Here is a 20,321-nt window from a genome sequence, read left to right on the forward strand (position 1 = left end):
AACACACCACCACTGTACTCTTTCCTAGTACTCTTTTTATTTTTTGTTTTGAGATAGTCTTCCTAAGTGGCCCAGGCTGGCTGACCAGGCTGTATTGAGACTCACAATCCTGACCGATTCTCACATAATGCTTATAGTACAGGCATGAAAAATTAATTACTGCCACATGTCTATTGTATGTGTATGAGAATTTTGCCTCCATGTTTATACTTACCAGATACATACCTGCTGTTCTTGGAGGCCAGAGGAGGGTGTTGGATTCCTTGGGACTACAGTTAGAGTTGTGAGCCACTGTGTGGGTGCTGGGAACTGTACCCAAATCCAAGAGTTGTAAATACTGAGACTGTCTCTCTCTAGTCACCTGTATCTATCTATCTTTCCTTTCTTCCTCCCCTCTCCTTCCCTCCCCTCCCCTCCCCTCCCCTCCCCTCCATTTTCCCCTCCATTTATTTATTTACTATGCATATACAGTATTCTGCACCAGATCTCATTATAGATGATTATGCGCCACCATGTGGTTGCTGTGAATTGAACTCAGGACCTTTGGAAGAACAGCCAGTGCTCTTAACCTCTGAGCCATCTCTCCAGCCAGTGTTCTTTTTTTAATGTACATGCATCTGTGTTTGTGTGAATGCATGCCACGTGTGTGCAGGTGCTGGAAGAGGCCAGACAAATACATTGGGTCTTCTGGAGCCAGAGCTACAGGCAGCTGTGAGCCTCTCTATGCTGATGGGATTGAACTCAGCTTCTCTGAAAGAGTAATAGCGCTCTTAACCCCTGAGCAATCTCTCTAGTACTGTCGTGTGTTTTGTGTTTTTCTTTGCATTAAATTTACAAAGAAATTTAAAACAAGGTGTGGTGACTCTCCATGGATTCACTTAGAAATTACTAGTTCAGGACCGATCTTGTTCCACCTGCACTCTTACCTCCTGCTTTGAATCCATTTATTTTCTTTTCTTTGTCTTACTCTGCTTGTTTTCCCTGTGGTGTTGGGTATGGAATCCAGGCCCTTCCGCATGTTAGTTGGCTCTGCTGCCGAGCTCCCTCTCCAGCTCTTTGGGTGCTTGTAACGAAATCTCAGATATACATTTCATCCCCAAGTACTTCAGGATGTATCTCAGACACATTCCATGTTGTTTTCTGGGAATTATCTATTGCTCAGAGGAGAGAGGGAACTTTGTATCTTGGTAAGGACTCTCACCCAATTTCTCTCCCTTTCTTTTGGTGTGGGTGTATATGTCTGTCTGTCCTGTTTGTCCTTGTCTACACTGAGCAGTTCCAGAGCTCACTGCTGGTGGTGAGCAAAGCCACACAACTCTTCCGTCATGTCCCCTAAGAACTTGGTGTCCTCGGTGAGGTGCCTGCAGCAGCAACTATGCCTGGCTTGTTCATGTTACCATGGGTTAGGGTAGCACAGAACGGTGCCTGCTGACACCAGTATGGTGCAAGAATGGAAGCCAGGCCCAGTTTGGTCTTCTTTTATGATGAGCTAGTTTGCCACTCTCCAACCTACCTTATAAGTCTGCCCTGACAACTTTTGGTATGTAGCTTTTTATTTGGAAACATGGTCTCACCGTGTAGCCCTCATCTAGAACTGCTCACTCTAAACTCATAAAAGATCCAGTCTGCCTCCTAAGTGCTAGGATTATAGCTGTGCGACACCACACTTGGCCTGCTTGTTCTGAGGCCAGGTCTTACTAGCCTTGCTAGCCAGAGTCCTGGGGATCCTCCTTAAATGTGTGCAACACCGTGTCTGGTAGTATGTAGTTTTACAAGTATGAGCATTGTTTTGCTTTTCTTTTTTAAAAAATAAATTATTGTATGTTTACATTATGCTGTCAACAGTTTTTTGTGGTTGTTGTTGTTTAAAAGAAGTGCCACCATTTTTACCCCTTGAGGCAGGTTTTGTCTGGGTGGCTTTGGCTGTCCTGGACTTGCTTTGTAGACCAGGCTGGCCTCAAACTCACAGAGCTCCACCTGCCTCTGCCTCTGCCTCTGCTTCTGCTAGGATTACAGGCGTGTGCCACCATTTTAGATACTAGAGGTTTGGCAGTTTGGGCTGGGGTTGCATGTAGCTCTTGGTAGAGTGCTTATCTAGATTCCTGAAGCCCTGGGTTTTCCCACGCACTAAGTGGGCCCAGTGGCCCCTTCCTGAATCCCAGCCTTGGGAAGGTCAAGGCCAGAGGATCAGGTTGAAAATGGAAAGGCAGGAGAAAAACTGTTGAGCCTGTGTCCCCGTTTCCAAGCAACACTGCCTGTTATCATCTCACTTTGGTTTTTGGCAGCTCTGGTAGGGAAACCCAGCAAATGCCCCACAGCTGTAGAGACCTGTCTGTCTAAGACTGTAAGAGCCACTCAGGCACCTGTAGTCCAAGACTGGCCCCAGTTCCTCCTTGTTAGAAGTTCTTGTGGTACTCGACTACACAGAGCTCAAGTAATGATTTTGAGGAATGTTAATTCTTTTGCAAAAGCCTTTCTGTGTGTGGAAATACTATCCAAATTGGTATTCATACAATAAACACAGATAAACCAAGGCTCAGCATGGTAGTGGTGCTTGTGTGCACATGCTGCAAGTATGTTCGTGAGTATGTATGTGTGTACATATGGAGACCAGAGGATAATATTGACATCATCTTCTGTTGCTTTCCACCTAGTTTTGTGTGCTGTGAGTCAGGTCTTAAACTGAGCCCAGAGCTCATAACCTGGGCTGGATTAGCTGGGCTCCTCCTGTCTCTGCTTCCTCAGTGCTAGGATGATAAGCGTGTGCTACCATCTTCACTTTTTACAGGGGTGCTGGGGAATCTAAACTCAAGGCCTCATACTCGTTCAGCATGGACTTTACCAACTCTCCCGGGGTAGTAAATAGCATCTTTCACAGCAGATGCTATTATTAGACTGTACTAATAATAATAATTCCTAGATAATTATAATAATATTATTAGACTGTACTAATAATAGACTGTGCTGTTTGACCATGGCAGGATGTGTTATATATCTAATCCCTTCACTTTGCCGATACTGTACCTCCCCAGACAGTGTGACACCCCAAAAATACTACCACATATTTCCCAACACTCTTGGATCTAGTGCTGTTGTTTTTGAAAAACAATAATTATCACTTGAAGTGAACATGCAAGCTCTCATTAGTATATGTTTTAAAATTTGATTGACATTGATTGTGTGTATATGTATGTCATATGGAGTAACAGTTGTGAACAACTGGATGTGGGTACTAGGACATTATTTTTACATATATATATATATATATATATATATATGTATATATGAGTAGGGGCACAGGAAGGCTATGCACGTGCAAGCTGGTGCCTGCAGAGGTCGGAAGAGGGTGTTGGATCCCCTGGAGCAGAGGTTATGGTGGCTATGAACAGCGTGACACGGTGCTGGGAGCTGACCTCCAGCCTCTAAGAGCAGCAAGTGCTTTTAACCACTGGGCCAGCCCTCTAGCCCACTTATTATTTTTGAAAGCTGATTATTTTTAGAGGATTTGACTTTTTTCAAATTTACTTATGTTTGTATTTAAGAGTAACAGGTTTGAAAGGGGTTGTTGCCATTGTGGGGGCACACGCCTGTAATCCTAGCCCTGAGGAGGCAGAGGCAGGCACATCTCTGAGTTTGAGGCCAACCTGGTCTGCAGAGCTAGTTCCAGGATGACCAAGGCTACACAGAGAAACCCTGTTTTGAAAAAAAGAAAAACAACAATAAGAAGGGATGTTAGTTAGGACATAGTAGATTCACGTGGAATGTTAGTAATCAGAGTTAACCCATTTTCTGAAGGAAGATTGTCTGCAGGGGTAGGGCTTTGCTCTGAGTTGTGAATTCCTCAGATCATTGTCTGTGGGCTTCACAGCACTCAAGAGTGCTCCGTGGACTCACCTCAGAAAGACAGCCCTCAAGATGGAGATGACCAGCTCTTGCACCAGAGTGTCTGTTTCCACAGTGAGTGAAGTCAGTTAGTTAGGTCACCCTGAGCCAGAGCCTCTGGACATGGTGGACTTCCAGAAAAATCTGATGAATGGAAGACTAGGGTTTTTGTTGTTGTTGTTGTTTGTGTGTTTGTTTTTAACTGACTTTTTGCCATCATTTATAACTTTGGGACATGGTTGCCATTCTGATCATCATTTTAACTGAGTCCAAGTATTTTTTTAATTCAAGGTTTTGCCAGTGTAGTGTAAGGATTGAACTTTGGTTCTTAGGTATACTAGGCAAATGTTCTGCTTCTGAGCTTCATTCAGCCTGGTACTTTATTATTTCTTTGTAATGCAATCTTCACACTAGTTTTTTTGTTTGTTTGTTTGGTTTTTGGATCAAGAATTGGGTATACCTTACATGATACAAAATGACATGAAAACCTAGACTTGGGGCCATAATGTCTTTTCTCAGCACTTGGACTACGTATGTCTTCACAGAAGTTGAGGTTGAAATGTTCAGACCTTATTGTCATTGGACACAGAAGTGCTTCGGAGTGTTCCTCGCCGCTTTGACTCAGCTGAGCACAGAGTGGTTGAGAAGGAAATCCAAGGCCTTTAAGGGTAGGGTCTATTGGTGTAAAGTGCCCTGAAGCAGCCTGGTTGCACTCTGCCCTGGATTGCTGTTTATTTGATCCGGCATGATATCTGCAGCTCATGTATACTATGACAAATTCCCAAACACCTGCCTTATGCTGCTGATTCTGTATGTTTTTGGTTCATTTTCCCCCTTATCACCATGAATGAGTCAAGTGATGAGTCAGTGGAAATGTTTGCGGTGTCTGGCCCGACGACAGTGGCGGCTGAAACCCCAGAATGAGCACCTGACTAGTCTGCTTTGGTGATTTTCCGTGTAGATGGGGTTTGCCCATTTGCTTGTCAGAACTGTGCATTCTGTCCACTTTTCTCACAGGTCTTTCTATAGCAGGTTCCACAACCATTTTTATTAAATGAAAGCTAGAAGGAAATCATGCTTTCTTGGTTAACTCTGAAAGGGCTTTCTGCTATTTCCCCACACTGTCCTGTCTGGTTTGATGGCCACTATTGTCACCAGCTCGCCTCTGCGTCAGACATGTTGACTGGCTGCTATAGTGTGAAAATAGCCAGAGAATTTAGCTTGTTTCCAGAGGTGAGGAACAGGAATTCAAATCTCTCTGGAGAGTTGATATACCTACCCTCCCAGACTCAAGAGGTGTTTCCCTGAATGGAGCCAGGAGCCTCAGACTTTGGCCCCCAGCGTAGAAGGTATTATGTTCTCTGCACTGTCAGGGCAGACCACTGGTTTGCACTTCTCTGCCCACCAGCCTCTCAGTTGCAGGAACCAGAGGCAGCCAGGCCTACACACACTTATCCAGCCAGCGTTTTAGGCTGAGTTCTTTCTGGACTGCCAACTGTTAGGGCAGCAGTGTGGCCCCACTTGGTTGTTTTTGTCCTCCGTGGGGCTGAGGGTTAAACTCAGACTACCCCCCTCTGCCCTCCATCTCATTTTCTTTTTTCTGGAGTTTCTATTTTCTAGATAAATAAATCTATGTATTTGTTTACCCAAACATTGAACCACTGTTTTAAACTCTGGAGACTTTTCAGAGTGAAAAATGTTATGATCTTACTGTAGAGAACACTGAAAATTGGTTCAGCATTAGTGTTTCTAGAAACTGCCTGTCAACCTCTTTAGCCCCACCAAGCTTGTGAGAAACTTGGGGTAGCAGAATTGCTCTGTCTGTGTAGGCCCCTTCTCCTTCCCTGACCTGGCAAAATGGTACTTGGTACTCCATCCCCATCCACACTGCTGTTGTGGTTATTGGAAGCATTTAAGGAGAGAACAAGCAGGTGCATGTATGTGGTTTGAATGATACAGAGGCTCTTTTTAAAGTTTTGGGATCTAAACAGGCTTTCCTAGGAAGCAGCAGGCTCTTGATTTGGGACCTTCATGTTAGAACTTAAGACTTCATAACTTAATTCCGAACCTGTCTTTGGTATTAACAGTTAGTGTGATCTTATTCTTTAACAATAACAACCCCAGTTAATGCCCTCTTTTTTTCCCCAGTGACAAGTGTCACATGGGTACATCCTTAGCATATCAGAAGTGAGTTTGCTTGCATTTTGTTTTCTGGAGTAAGATCTGAGAGGGTTGTTTGGTTTTTGTTTGTGTTTGTTTTGTTTTTATGGGTCTCCAAAAAAAAAAAAAAAGAGGATGTTATTCTCTAGCAAACAGGGAACTTGGGAGCTATTATAATTTGCAACCTCTTCGCAACTTAGCTGTTTGTATCCAGCCCTTCCTGCTGTTAAGGGTCAGGGATGCAAATGGGGTTGGCAGCTTACTGTGGGATAGTGGAAGGGCTGTGGCCAGGGTAGGGAATAGGGAAGTGTGAGTCTGCACCAGCACACCACTGTCCAGCTGCACACCCCAGGCAGGCTGCTCTTTCTTGCACTCACAGTAGAAGATAGACAAGAGGTGAAAGGACAGGAAGGGCCTTCTCAACGATTGCATCAGAGGAGCTTGAGCCTTTAGAGTGGCTGGAGGGAAGGTACACAGAGGAGGCTACACAGGGGGATGAGAACAAGACCACCCAAGAGCAAGAGTTGGCTACCACGTGAATTCTGGAAAGTTTGTGTTGGCTTGCTCTCTCTGACCTGTCAGATGGAGGGACCTGGAAGCCAACTCTGGCAGAGAATGGGGGGGGGGAAGACTTGTATCCTTCACCTTTATTCAATTGCCTGAGAAAAAAAGGATAGGTTTTTGTTTATTTATTACATTTATTTGTGTGTGTGTGTGTGTGTGTGTGTGTGTGTGTGTGTGTGGAGAGTGTACACACCCCGGTGCATGGGTCACACTTTTACCTGTGGAGCCAGATAGCCAGATGTTTGTTTTGTTTTTTTAATGTGTACCTGTGTGTGTGTGTGCGCGCTATGCATGCCTGGTCAGAAGAGGACTTTCTGATCCTCTGCTACCGGAGTTAGAAATGGTTATGAGCTAAGAATGGATAGTAAGAATTGAGTCCATGCCCTTTGTGAGATCAGCTTTAACCAGTGAGCCCTCCCTCTAGCCAGTTTTTGTGTTTTGAAATATACTGTGAGACTTGGGAAGTGCACTTTTTGTGTCTCAGTAGCCAGAGGTCACCACTGGGCTGAGTGCAGTCCCTTTCTGTTTTAAGAGTAGACTCAGCCATATTTGCCACCTGCAGCTGTCTGTAAAGATTGACATGTTCTAGTTTGAACTCGGAAGCTTTTCAGTTCCCTGGAAATTGGGTGGTGCACCTACCTACCCATCAGAGGTAGCAGTGACATTGGGCAGGGTCACGTCGTTATTCCTGTCCTCAGGCATTGTCACATCTACTGAGCTATTTTTGCTTGGGTGACATATGCTGTAATAAAACTCCTGGGGAATTCTTAGAAGTACACAGGCAGTGAAGCAGTCGTGTGAGCACCTGGGTGTGATCCCCAGCACAGTAAAAAGCAAAACAACAGAAACAACCCCAGGCAGTCACTCGTGATCACATACGGTAGATGGAGAGGTATACGTGAGTGATGTCAGACCTCAGGAGACTGAAGCATGAAGAGCACAAGTTTGAGTCGGCTTCAGTGGCATACAAAGACCATGTCTTTAAAAAAAAAAAAGGCAGTGATTAGACAGAACTTAGGAAGAGTAGTATTTTTTCCAGTAAAATACATTTCAAAACCCCACGATAATAAACAAGTGTCACATCCAGCTTGCAGTCCTCCACCAAAGCACGGACTCAGTTTGTTAAATACAAGGAAAAGACCCTAAAATACAGGAAGGACTCAGTCAGCAGGTCTAACTTGGCTTTGCGTAGTAACAAACTGTACAGCAAATGTGGAAGTAAAAGCATATTTGTATTGCTTTTATTGTGTATGGTTGCTCTTTTCTGTGGTAAATCCTAGACTTTACATATGCTTTAACCTGAAAGAAACTGTCCTTGTTTCTTTCCAGCCATGGCTTGAAAAAGTTCTTCAGTTGCCGTGGAATTGCAATTGCAGTTGAATATTTTTGGAAGCTTGGCAACAGAAACATCACTGTGTTTGTTCCACAGTGGAGAACAAGACGGGATCCTAATGTTACAGGTAAGGCCCGGTGATTTTTCTGTATTTCTGGTTAGATATTTAATGCTTAAAATTGCAACACAGGGTACTTAGAATAGACTCATGCACGTGGGCAAAACTTGAACAATTCTAACTGAAAACTGTGTGGTGGTATACCCCTGTGATGTCGGCACTCAGGAGATGGAGCAGGAAGATGACAAGTTCAGGAAAATCAAAGTCATCCTTGGCTACAGAGTGGGACTTTGAGGCTGGCCTGCAGAAGATCCCTTTCAGCTGAAAAGTGTTACAGTATAGAGAGGAGTGACTAGGGAAGGATGGAAAGCTAGCATAGCTGTTCGAAAATGTGTTCCTCCACTTGGTTAGGCTTTTGAGTATTTAATATTTTTTAAAATAGTTGTTTGGTACCTTCAGGTATGTCTTTTCAGTAGTCTGATGGCTTACTATGAATCATTTCTGTTTGCCATATAGTACCTTTTGGCTGACCTACAGGCCCCACACAAAAGGTTTGAATTTAATATAAACTGTGAAATATTCCAGAGAAACATAAGATTGTTTTTGTCTTAGGTCATCATAGAAAAACAGGTGAAGGGAGCAGCCTTACCAGGCCACAGAGGAAGACAATGCAGCTAGTCCTGATGAGACCTAATAGGCTAGGGTCAGAGGGAAGGGGAGGAGGACCTCCCCTATCAGTAGACTTGGGTAGGAGCATGGGAGGAGATGAAGAAGGAGGGTGGGATTGGGAGGGGATCAGGGTGGGGGCTGCAGCTGGGATACAAAGTGAATAAACTGTAATTTATAAAAAAATGAATTAATTAAAAAAAAAGAAAAACAGGTGAAAAAACTGTGCCAGGCATAGTACATCAGAGCACCTAGAAAGCACAGAAACAGGAAGTGAAATTTAGACACTAGGGAGGAGGAAGTGCTGAAGCCACTCGATTCTGGAGTATTCCCAGCTTCCTTTATTTGGGAGAAGATATGTTGCAGAAGGTCCCCGAGGAGCAAGGCAGAGCCGCACGTTTTCCCGCTAAGGCTCAGTGTGGCACACTCTGCGGCTCTAAGGCAGGGAACCTTCCATCGGCGCAGGTCGCTGGCGGCTGCTTTGGTGGGAAACACAAACTTGGGAATCTGCTGCTTAAGCTCTCGGCTTAGCTCTTGCCTATGACTTACTTCTCCATGGTGGCATTGGCCCTCCATTCTGTCACTACGCACACCTGTGAACATCAGTCAGCACTCCTGCCAGCCAGTAAGAGTGATTAGGAAAGGAGGTCACAGCCAGAATGAACGGCCTTTCCTGACTGAAGCAAAACAGCTTGTCCTTCCTACTGCCTCTACTTCCAGAGGGCTCTTCCCCTCCTGCTCTCGGCCTTTTGGGGACTCTTGTCATTTCTTTTGTTGTATTCTACTTGTAATATATACCTTTTAAAATGTTCTTGGGAGCAGGATTATTTAATTACGGGCTTATGGTTTAGTCTTAAGAGGCAAATGCATGACATTTTGTTAGTTTGCTTAAAAACTACACAGTTCATAACTTGCCTTAGTGTGACTCTTTGATTTCTTTCTTCTTCTTTTTGGTGAGTCAGTAAGATGGAGTAAGTAGGGAAAAGAGGTTTTCTGCAAGCCCCCAAGTGAAATATTTTGGTTTGCATTCATTTATTTACACATCTGGGAAGACAGTCTTTGCTGAATACATATTAACTTCTTCTGTGAACAGAGCAGCACTTCTTAACCCAGCTCCAGGAGCTTGGAATATTATCTTTAACTCCTGCCCGGATGGTCTTTGGAGAGAGAATTGCTTCTCATGATGACAGGTATGAAGGGCTGTTTTTCTTCCCAAGGTGGGAGTGGGGTGGTGAGCCAGCTACCTGCCCACCAAATAAGTGCACACTCTGAAGGGACCTGCTGGACTCGGCTTCAGACTCATGATCAAGGTCACTTACACACACTGTGTGCTCAGGTTGGGCACAAGAGGAACTTGTGGGAATTTGGTTTATTTCAGTAAAGCATGTCTGAGATGAGAAAAGGCAGATATCCATAGTTGTTTTCCTTGAGACAAGGTCTCATCATGCAGCCCTTGCCTAGAACTCACTATGTAGAACATAGATGTAAGTGGATCTCTGTGTTTTAGGCCAGCCAGGGTTACATGGTGGAATCCCCACCCCCTACCCCACCTCCAAAAAAGGTAAAATTTTGATTCCAAGCTTACCCAATTGTATGTAGTTTTTGCAACTCTGTTCTGGTGTAATCATGTCAGTAGTAACAAGTGTGGTGTCTGGGATCCTCAGACTGTTTTTTCCTTCTTCTCTGCACTACTCTGTCCATTTTCCCAGTCCTCCAATAAAAATGATGCTTTATTTGTTTCCTGAGCTGGTAGGTGGGGCTACAGTGGACATCCATCCACTCTCTGAACAGGCATCTCACTGACAGAAAGTTAGATGGGGTTGATCCAAGGTGCTGTCAAAGAACAGTGTGAGAAGAGCTGAGCGAGGGCGGCACATGGCTCAGGAGCAGCCCCAGGAATCTGTCCTGAAAGAGCAGCCTTTGTCAGCCCTGTAACAGGCTTGAGTGCTCAGGTGAAAAGGTAGTTACAGGTGGGCCTAGAAGAAGCCTTCAGGTCCTCTACCACCACAGCTGTCTTCTCACAGCCGAGTGAGTTAGGCCCAGGTGCGGTCATGCAAGTGAAGCTTTCTTTGGCTTGGTTCATAGCTCTCTGGGTTTCAGAGAACATGGGTGAGTGCCCTGATGTTTAGTATGAGAAGCTTCCCTGTCGACTTTTATTGACATTTGGGCAAACAGGAGCACCATAGAAATCCATGCCCTTTAGAAATAAAACTGAGATGTTCATAAATAAGGAACTTAGCCTACTGTGATGGCTCAAACCCATAATCTCAACATTTGAGAGGTAGAAGCAGAAAGATCAGAAATTCAAAGTCATCACTAGCCATATAGTGAATTCTAAGCTATCCTGGAATAGCCTGGGGTTGGAGAGTTGAACAAAAAACAAAACTCCCCTCCAAGGTTCCTGAGATCTTGAAAGTATTGCGTTGTTTTAATCCCACTTAAGGGCCACTGCTAAAACTGGGCACTGTGGATTACTTCTGTAATCCCAGCACTTGGGGAGGCAGAGGCAGGTGAATCTGTGAACTTGAGGCCAGTCTGGTCTACAAAGCAAGTGCAGGATGGCCAGGACTGCACAGAAAAACCCTGTCTCGGGAAAAGAAAAAAGAGCCACGGCTAAGAAGAGCATCATTTGTACCTTTGACTCCAGTGATCTGTTTTGTTTCTTTGTTTGTTTCATTGTTCTTATTCAAGAAATAGCATTTCCATGATCTCCACAAAGTTTTCTCTTTTATTTTGCTTTTTAAGATAGGTTCTCACTATATAGCCCTTGCCTTCACTCTCCTCAGTTTCCCCTCCACCCCCATCCACCTACAAAGATAGCCCTAGCCTTAGCCAATCTGTTTCTTTTTTCTCTCTTCTGTGACTCTAGCTGTTTATTCTCTCCTTTCTATAGTAAAAACTTCCTCCTCAGCCATGGAGAAGTCCATCTTCATGGATTCTGTAATGTGCCCTCCCTTACATTTGCCTAGCATGCCAGACCCTTAGTTTGGTCCCAGCACTGCTAAAAAATTTTTTTAAATGTAAAAACTATTTTATTACCATATGTCCTTTCATAACTGAATGAATCTATGGTCGTTCTAATGATGTCTTCTTAAACCAAAGCAGAAAATGGATTTTTTTTTAATTGCACTGCTGACTCTCAAGTAACTAACATCGAACTAAACTCAGGCAGCTGAAAGCTGATTTCACAGGCCAGTTACCTTTAACCCGCTCTCTGCTCGAGCCTTCATGCACCGTTACCACAGTTTATTGGACTTTCCTAGAAAATGTCAGAATCGTAGTTAAAGTCTTTTTTTTTTTTTTTTTTTTTTTTTTGTAGAATTAGATAGCATGGAAAAGTTGTTTTATAGTCACACTAATAGTCCCAGAGTTACTCACCATTCTGAACATCTTCAGTTTTGCAGGGCCTAACTCTGTGTGTCCAGCCTCAATTAAACCGGCAATTTCTTAAGAAGAGGAAACCCTTTCATTTTCTTAGCACAGCTTCCTCATCCATGCTTGCTGTTTGCTCATTTTGAATCCTCTTGTTACCATAGGTTCCTGCTACACTTAGCGGACAAGACTGGGGGTATAATTGTAACAAATGATAACTTCAGAGAGTTTGTGACTGAGTCAGTGTCCTGGAGAGAAATTATTACAAAAAGGTAATACTGTCTTCTTTGCTTTGGTCAGAAGTTTGTTGTTTGCATTTTATGTGGCTGCTGCTTGCAGGATTGGTGGGCCCGGTCAGGGTGGGCCTCATGCCATCTGAGGTGTCAGCTCTGCCATACTGCGACTCTGCAAGGGCTTATGACAAAAGCAGTATGCTGAGGGAAGGGAGTGCCTGTCTGAGGGAAGGGGGTGGGTCTTTCTAGTTCTAGTTCAGTGTCTGGTGTTTTCCATGAGTTAGCGTGAAGTTTCTTCTTGCTGATGCTGTGGATGTGTTCGGTTGCTGAACTGCTGAAGAGCAGTGAACACTGGGTTCCACAATCCCCCAGAAGGTCTGTGCGCTTGAGCAGCTGCTTCACACAAGCAGGAGCACTGTGCTGTGATTCCAGGGGTAAAACACACCCATCTGAACCTTGAAGGGAATGTGTCAACATTGTTTCTCTTGGGATTTCACAGTTGGCCTGTGTCTGGTAGATACGTCCTTAGAGCTTGCTACATCCTAACAGGGTTTTTGGAAAAGCTTGGCTTGGGCTGATAAGAAATGCCAAGCCTGAGGACCTGAGGTCACTCCTGGGAACCGCACGGGGTTGCTCACCAACCTCCTGAAGCAGCTCGTGCCTGCACACAAATGTTACAATGTAACTTTAGACTTTTAAAAGACAGAGGAAGCTTGGGTGTGAACTTCTTAGAGGAAGTTAATTACATTTTGACCTCTGTGTTGGTGAAAAGATCTTAGTGATGGGTGGAGGAGAGTTGGTCTCTGACCTGGTGGTCACACGGTTGATGAGCTGCTAAACTTCCCGGACACTGGTGTGAGCGAGACACAAGACTGCACACGAGGCTTAAACTGCAGTGAGTCTCACAGCAAGCCGCTGCTTTCAGACTTCAGAGAAGCAACTCAGAAACCAAAAAGCCAACAACAAACATTGGCAGTAGGATTTTCTGTTTTATTTATTCATTTATTTGAGATAGAATTTCACTGTAAAGCTCTGGCGGGCTCTGCGTCACATGCCTCTGTTTTGGAGTGCTGGGATTAAGAGCATGTACCTCCAAGCCCATCCAATTTTTTTATTTTGCTTTTTTATTTTTGTAAGGTGCCTCAGTTGTGCCTGGCAAGGCTTTCCTACTGAGCAGGCCCTGGATTCAACGTGTCCGATATGAGTAATGCCTGGTCAACCTTTGGCTTCTCTTCCGAAGATGTTTTCTTTTTAAAAAAGAGTATTTTCAGCCAGGGATGGTGGCGCACACCAGGCACTTGGGAAGGTAGAGGCAGGTGGACCTTTATGAGTTGGAGGCCAGCTTATCCACAAGTCTAGTCTAAGACAGCCAAGGCTACACAGAGAAACCTTGTCTCTCTCTCGCTAGTTTTTCTCCCCCCCCCAACCCATGAACACATTTGTTTCCAGTTTCACTTAAAAATTAAAATACCTGCTAAATCGCAACAAGAATGCTTTAATGGTGTTTCTCATCTGGCTTGCATCTTTTTGAGATATGTGAGAAGCTGAGAAATGCTTCTTGCATGACTGTGTCCTTAATGGAAATTAAAATGATTTTACTTGGATGTGGGTTGCTTCCCCTTCGGGTAGTTAATAGTCAAAATGCCCTGTTTCCTACAATAGGGAAGGGTACTATTGTCAGCACTGTGACCTTCTGTCCTTCTGTGTTGTAGACTGCTTCAGTACACATTCGTGGGAGACATATTTATGGTTCCTGATGACCCGCTGGGAAGAAACGGACCTCGGCTAGAAGAATTTCTTCGAAAGGAAGTCTTTCTTAGGTATTTTTTTTTTATTCCCTTGTATGTCAAAGTTTATTGTTTCAGCCACATGTTATGATTCAGACAAGGTACTCTCCTTGAAAACTGGAAATGGCACTTAATTTTTTAAAAAGCCTTAATTAGACTTAATGATATGTGACTGCTGTGGAAGTGAATCAAGCAATCATTCCAAGGCTGTTCTTCAGTGTGGACTTTTCCAGTTTTCCTCTGTCTACCTGCCTGCCTGCCTGCCTGCCTGCCTCCCTCCTTCCCTGCCTTAGACTGTTTCTCTATGTTGGCAGGGTGAACTCAAGCACAGATCCTTCTGCCTCTGCCTCCTGAACACTGGGGGTCCAGGCCTGCTCCCCTCCTTATTTTAATCTTAAGAGAGCACAACCATTTTTGAGGGTCTTAGATCAGTAGATGTTCAAGCTAGTGATAACTTGCCAGCCAGTGCTGCATGGTTCATTATGAGGGATGCCTTGCCATGCACTTTCTGGAGTTCTTTGGGGTTAGGTGCTGACGTGTGCTCATGTCCTACTCAGAAATCACTGCAAACAGGAAGCAAACAGCTGCAGTGTACCATCACGAATGGAAAAGCCCGCCATGTATTTGTCTGACACTGACTGACAAGTAGGGGCTATTTCTATGTTCAGAATTCTCAGGTGACCTTGTTAACCACAGCTTCCTTCATGCTAACTAGGCTTTTTCTGTTTTAAAACCCAAATCAGCTTTCTTTCTGTGCTTTCTGTGGCCCTCCTGGCAGATTTCTGTATAGGGTTGGTCTGGGTACCTAAAAGGAGAAGGCATGCTCTCTCCCAGCTTTCAAGGCTGCTAATCTGTCATTTGTGTGGTTGGGGACCATCAATTTGAACTTGGAGATATGCCGAGGTGGATTGGTTTTTATACAGGTTTCTTCTCTAATGGAAACCAGCACACTTTCAGCTTCCTGCTCTTAGGATCATTTTTCCCTGAGCCTGTGGATTTTATCACAGCTGAGGCAGTAACTCTCAGGCAGAACTGTGTGCCCATACCAAGGGTATGGCAGCCTGGTGTACTCACCCCTCTCTCCCATGCCTTGCATTGGAAATCCTCATAGCATTTTAGGCCTTAAGGCCTGTGTTTGAGGCTATGTGTGGGCCCTGTGCTGAGCCAAGGCCCAGGTCAAGCTAGAGGTGGATTCTTTGCTACCTGTTCCACTCCTTCAGTAACCTGGTGGCAGAATCAGCCCTTCTGGTCCTTTTCCCTCCCACCTAGTATTATTTTCAAAGTGCTTGGTGGCCAGTTGCCATCACTCCTTCATGAGGGGATGCCTGCCACTAGGGTTAATGGAGCTTTTGCAGGCTGTTGGGTTTCTGAAGTTGACAGCACTAGTCCCGCAGTTCTCAGCTACAGCTAGAATTGATGGGGATGGTTGAGCAGCACAGATGTACCCTGTATGCCCATACAGTACCTGTGTACGTACATTGAGAGCACACGGGCCTAATCCAGACTTCACTGGAGACAAGGAGTCCATGAACCTGTTGGAGTTGTCTTTTTACCTAGAGGGATGCCTTTCCCCAGTTCTGTTAGCTGACTCTTCCCAGAATAAAATTCTCCAAAAGAGTAGAAACCTTGCAGAACCAACCAGTGTGGCCAGCCCTAAGGCAGCAGACTGAGGAGGGGTTGTCTTTCCGGGGGTGCTCGCTCCCTCGTGGCTCTGGTAATGGTACCGAGTGTCCTAGAGGTCACTCTTTGGGGGCCTTCTGAAATCATAAAGCTGGCATTTGGACCCTCAATGTCAGCCATAGGTTCTTTAAAAGGGTATCTTACTGCCCCTCTCACCATGGCTCACTTCATCCACAGAGACATGCAGCCGCTACTCAATGCTCTGCCAAGTGTGGGCACGTTTGACCCTGGCTTCCGGAGCTCCAGCACCCAGGTAGCCAACACCAGCCACCAGCCTCCACCCCGGATCCAGGGAGCCTCTTCAAGCCCTTGGCTTCCTCAGCAGCCCCACTTTACGCCCCTGGCCACCCTTCCCAGTCTGCAGCAGAACCTTCCCATGCCAGCACAGAGATCTTCTGCAGAGACCAGCGAGCTGAGGGAGGCGCTGCTGAAGATCTTCCCTGACTCTGAGCAGAAACTGAAGATCGACCAAATCCTGGTAGCTCATCCATACATGAAAGACCTGAACGCCCTCTCTGCCCTCGTATTGGACTGAAGGCTGGGCTGAGAGTCCACTGATGATGGGGCCCCCGAGGGAGCTGCCGACTGTGGGAAGTATCCTAATGTGAAGTCACCTTCCCAGAGTGAACATTGCTGTGTAGTATAGGAAAAAGGAGGGAGATGTTTTGTGTATACAGAAATCTGGGTTTTCAAAGCCAGCCTTTTTCTATATATAAATTATGCTGCTATTACAGATTTAACACATTTTCTGTAAAAGGAAAGTACATTTTCTGCCTGTTCAGAACTGTTTAATAGCAGTTACTCTTGAGTGTATTTACTATTTTATGTTTTTTAAACTATTTTCCTTAAAGCTGAAGAAAAATTGACAAATGAGTATGGTTAGCCTTTCTAAATAAAATTAAAAAAAAAAAAAAAAAAAAGAGTTGCTTCCTTAAGGAAAGCAAGACCTCTTAAAGTCTATTTTCTTGGTGATCTGTCCTGTCCACTAACATGGTGTGTGCTCCCCTGCCTTCCTCCCTGGAGCTGGCCTGCTCTGCTCTGTGGGCTCCTGTCAGCAGGCCACTGTGAAGAGTGGAGACAGGAGCCACTAGATGGCACTGGGTGCCTAGCTGTCACCAGTGCCAAGACAAAGGCAGACTTGGAAGAGCAGGTGGGAAGACTTAAGAGTCCATCTGGCCCCACCTTCTTCCCCCTCCACCGGACAGAGAAGGGAACTGAGTCCCAGCATACTCTGACTGGCCTAGCTCCTTAATGCACTCACCAGCCGAGGCCACCATGCTGCCAACCGGGCACCACAGCTACTGTACCCTCAGTAGGTGAGGTGGGGATTGAAGCACCTGGTGAGGAGACCCTATGTGGAGTTTGTACAGCTTTGCCAAAAAGTTTTCTATTCTCAAGGATGACCCAAGCCAATAAATAGCATTAGAAGTTTCACAAGGGGTCCCAAAGCCCCTGTATTTCCCTTCTTCTGTCTTTAGAGGTCTCTTAGCAGCTCTTCCTGAGTCTTTCAGAACCAGTTATCTTGGTATTGTCTCTTCTCAGTGTAGCTTGAATTCTGTGTCTGTGAAACTCTTCCTGGTCATCCTTAGCATCTTGACTCTCACCTAGACCTTCAAAGGGCTTTGTGTTTTTCATTTGTGCTGTCTCTGGGCCCTCGTGGTCAATTTCACTGCCCTGTGGATTGTCTTTCTTCCCGCCCCCCGAACAGTAACTGAGGACTTGGTGCTGGTTTGTTTTCCGTGATGCAGGGACTGTGTAGATCACAGAATGATACCACCACGCATGTGCCGTGGTTTCGCTTGATCCCTGCATCCCTCAGGAGACAAATACAGAGCCTTCTAGGTGGCCGCACTTGTACCTCAGTCATGTTCTCTCCTGAATGTGTTGATGATGCAACCTGCTGGGGCGCTGTCATCTGTCAGGAGGTAGTTTCAGACTTGCTAGCTCTGCAAGTAGAGAACAAAGACGTTTGGCCAGCTCCCCACCCTTGCCCCTACTTTGGAGCATAGCAGAGGTGCCGAGGTGGAGCTGTCTGTAGGGCCTCCTGGTGCTCCACAGTTGCCTCCGCCTGATGCTGGCAGGGAGGAGCACAGGCTTTTTAAGGCTCTTCAGGAAGCCTGATCTCTGAATTGTGTGAACCTCCAGGTTCTTAGTATTGTTTCTGAGAGATATCTGCCCATTTCCTTTAGTTCCATATAGGAGGGAAGAAAATGCTGGAGGAAACTGAGAGGCATTAATTACTTTGTAGATTATAATATGAAATATAATTCTAGATTCTTTGTGAAATCTATCACATTTAGGTGTATGTAGCATTTAAAGCCTAGCTATTCAGCCACTGAAGAAGGCTCACAGCTTGCTTCTCTGCCTCATTCCAAGCGCTGTTGCTGCTAGGTGCTTGTAGATGCTTTACCTGCATCCCTCAGTGCCTCCTCAGTGGACTTGGGAGTGTCTCGGAATTCCTCCCTGTGTGGAGCTCCTCTTCCTCCTATGTGTCCTAACATTTGGGTGAGGTGGTCAGCCCTGCTGAGGCCGACACTTCTGGTCATTGGACAGGGTGTCTGATGGACTTCTAAGGGGTGTGTGTGTGTGTGTGTGTGTGTGTGTGTGTGTGTGTGCGCTCATGTGTTGTTGCCATAGCTGTCCTGGTCCAGTGTGGTTGGCAGGCTCAGGTGTATTAGTAGGACTTGCTCTGAGACAGGATGGAGTTGTATTTATATTGCCTTGTGAACATGTAAGGCATGAAAGACTACTCCACCCCTCCTTGCCAGTGCCAAGTAGCTAGTCCTCCCCCTCGTGGGAGCAGCTGCTGTAGATACTGTGCCCTCTGCCCAGGCCCGCCCGGCGCTGGCCTGCCTTCCACGCCTCTTCAGTGCTGCCTCATCCTCAGCATCTGAGCCAGCTCAGCTGGGCCCACCTGCACTGTTACTCCCTCGATATCTCCAATCCCTTTAGGTTAACCCGCCATGCATTTTGTTGCTAATGCTTTAACTTTCCACTTTTTCCCTCCCCAGTTTGCAAACTTGGCTTCTGCCCACCACAGGTGAGCAGCCTGGGAAATCACTGGTTGCTGTTAATGTAGTAGCTATAGACAGCAAGGCCTTTGGCCCTATTTTCTCCGTTTTCCTTCTAGAGGCGCTTCATGCCAATCCTTAATACGGTTTCTCAACAGGTAGTTCTCAAACGGGGCCACCCGTAGGACTCACGGTGGAAAGGGCAGCTCTTGCTAAAATGCAGGCTATCTGGCACCACCCTGAGGAGATGTGGACTCTAGAGGGAAGCCTGGAGGCTTGTCACTCCCACACACCCTGAGTGGCTGCAGTACGTGGTCTGGAACTGTGCTTGCTTAGGAGTCACATTCTCACTCCATCCTCCACAGGGTGACACCAGTCCTGTTACTAGCCCTGTGTGATCTTGGCTCCCAGAACCTCAGCCTGCATCTTGTCACCTCTCACCTAACCCTGAGAGCTCCCTTATATCCTTCTTGGCCTTGGCTTGCTACTGCTCATCCCTTGTTCCCACAATCCTCCATGACACTGGTTCCTGAATGGTTCCTCAACACTAAGCCACTTTATAGCTCTTCCCTCTCCCAGACTCCACAGGGCTCCAAGTTCGTCTTCTAGAGGACCATTTTGCATCATGCTCTTCTGATCTACAGCTGCAACCACAGTATCCAGTTCCTACCCTCAGTCTAGTGTCCCGGCTATTGGGCATGGGCATACTTGACTCTCCACTTTCTATCCCTTGCCATGATGTTCAGTCCAGCCACCCAGATCTAGGTTCTCCGTGGGCCCTGTTCACACTTATTCCTCTAGAAATGCCCTTCTGCCCTACAGCCTGCCTCCTCACAGGCCCAGCCCTGAGCCCTCCTCTGTGCCCTGAACAGAAGCAGCCCTATGCTATTCTCCGTGTCTCCCTTCTGGCTCTTTCTGCCCTGGCAGGTGTAGCTGCAGCCAACTGTGTACTGTGTTGCCTCCCTCTAGACTGTGAGCTCCTCGCGGGCAGGGACCATATGGTCAGTCTGTATCTCTTGTGGCACCTAACAGTGCCTTGCACTTGGTAGGTGCTCAATAAATGTCTGTTCGAGTGAAGTGGACGATGGTGCTTTCTTGACTGCGGGTTTGGCGGAAGGGCCCTTGAGGATCTTTGGTGACCATGTTTCAGAGCCCTACCTCTGTTAGGTTTAGGGGTGCGTTTGCTTGCCTGGTTTGATATGTCCCCTTTTGTAGAGGCTTCTGCACATGCCATCCTGGGCAAAGTTGGTCGGACCGAGAATTCTGACCAGATGAAACCATCCATACCAGATAGTTGGCTTAGGCCACTCCTAACAGGCTTCCTCGGGGATTTTTCCCATCGTGGGTGGGGTGCCATGGGCTGATCGATTCACAGCCATTAACACCATTTTCTGCCATAGGAAAGAAATATGAGCAAGAGACTCATGGCCCTGAGTTCTGAGCTCCCTTTGTCAAGGAAACACTTTCTCAGATGTCACCAGGCCCAGGAGTCTCTGAAGTGTCCCCTGTTGCTGAAGCAGTTTCATGTTGGAATTAATTCCTTGAAATCAGGTGTCTACTTTTGAGTGAAGCACC

The 20,321-nt window shown here is 46.0% G+C and overlaps 1 protein-coding gene across 1 annotated transcript in view; it reads left to right on the forward strand.

Annotated features, from left to right (window-relative positions):
- N4bp1 (NEDD4 binding protein 1) overlaps positions 1–19,823 on the forward strand; it is a 44,958-nt gene extending 25,135 nt beyond the window's left edge. The window contains exons 3-7 of the mRNA XM_021656667.2: positions 7,936–8,066; positions 9,757–9,853; positions 12,200–12,307; positions 13,981–14,088; positions 15,913–19,823. Of these exons, the coding sequence (XP_021512342.1) occupies positions 7,936–8,066; positions 9,757–9,853; positions 12,200–12,307; positions 13,981–14,088; positions 15,913–16,270 (802 nt within the window). The 3' untranslated portion in view covers positions 16,271–19,823. The remainder of the gene's footprint in view (positions 1–7,935; positions 8,067–9,756; positions 9,854–12,199; positions 12,308–13,980; positions 14,089–15,912) is intronic.
- Positions 19,824–20,321: the final 498 nt, after the last annotated feature.

Source organism: Meriones unguiculatus, chromosome 10 (genome assembly GCF_030254825.1).
Source record: "Meriones unguiculatus strain TT.TT164.6M chromosome 10, Bangor_MerUng_6.1, whole genome shotgun sequence".
NCBI classification, from domain to species: domain Eukaryota; kingdom Metazoa; phylum Chordata; class Mammalia; order Rodentia; family Muridae; genus Meriones; species Meriones unguiculatus.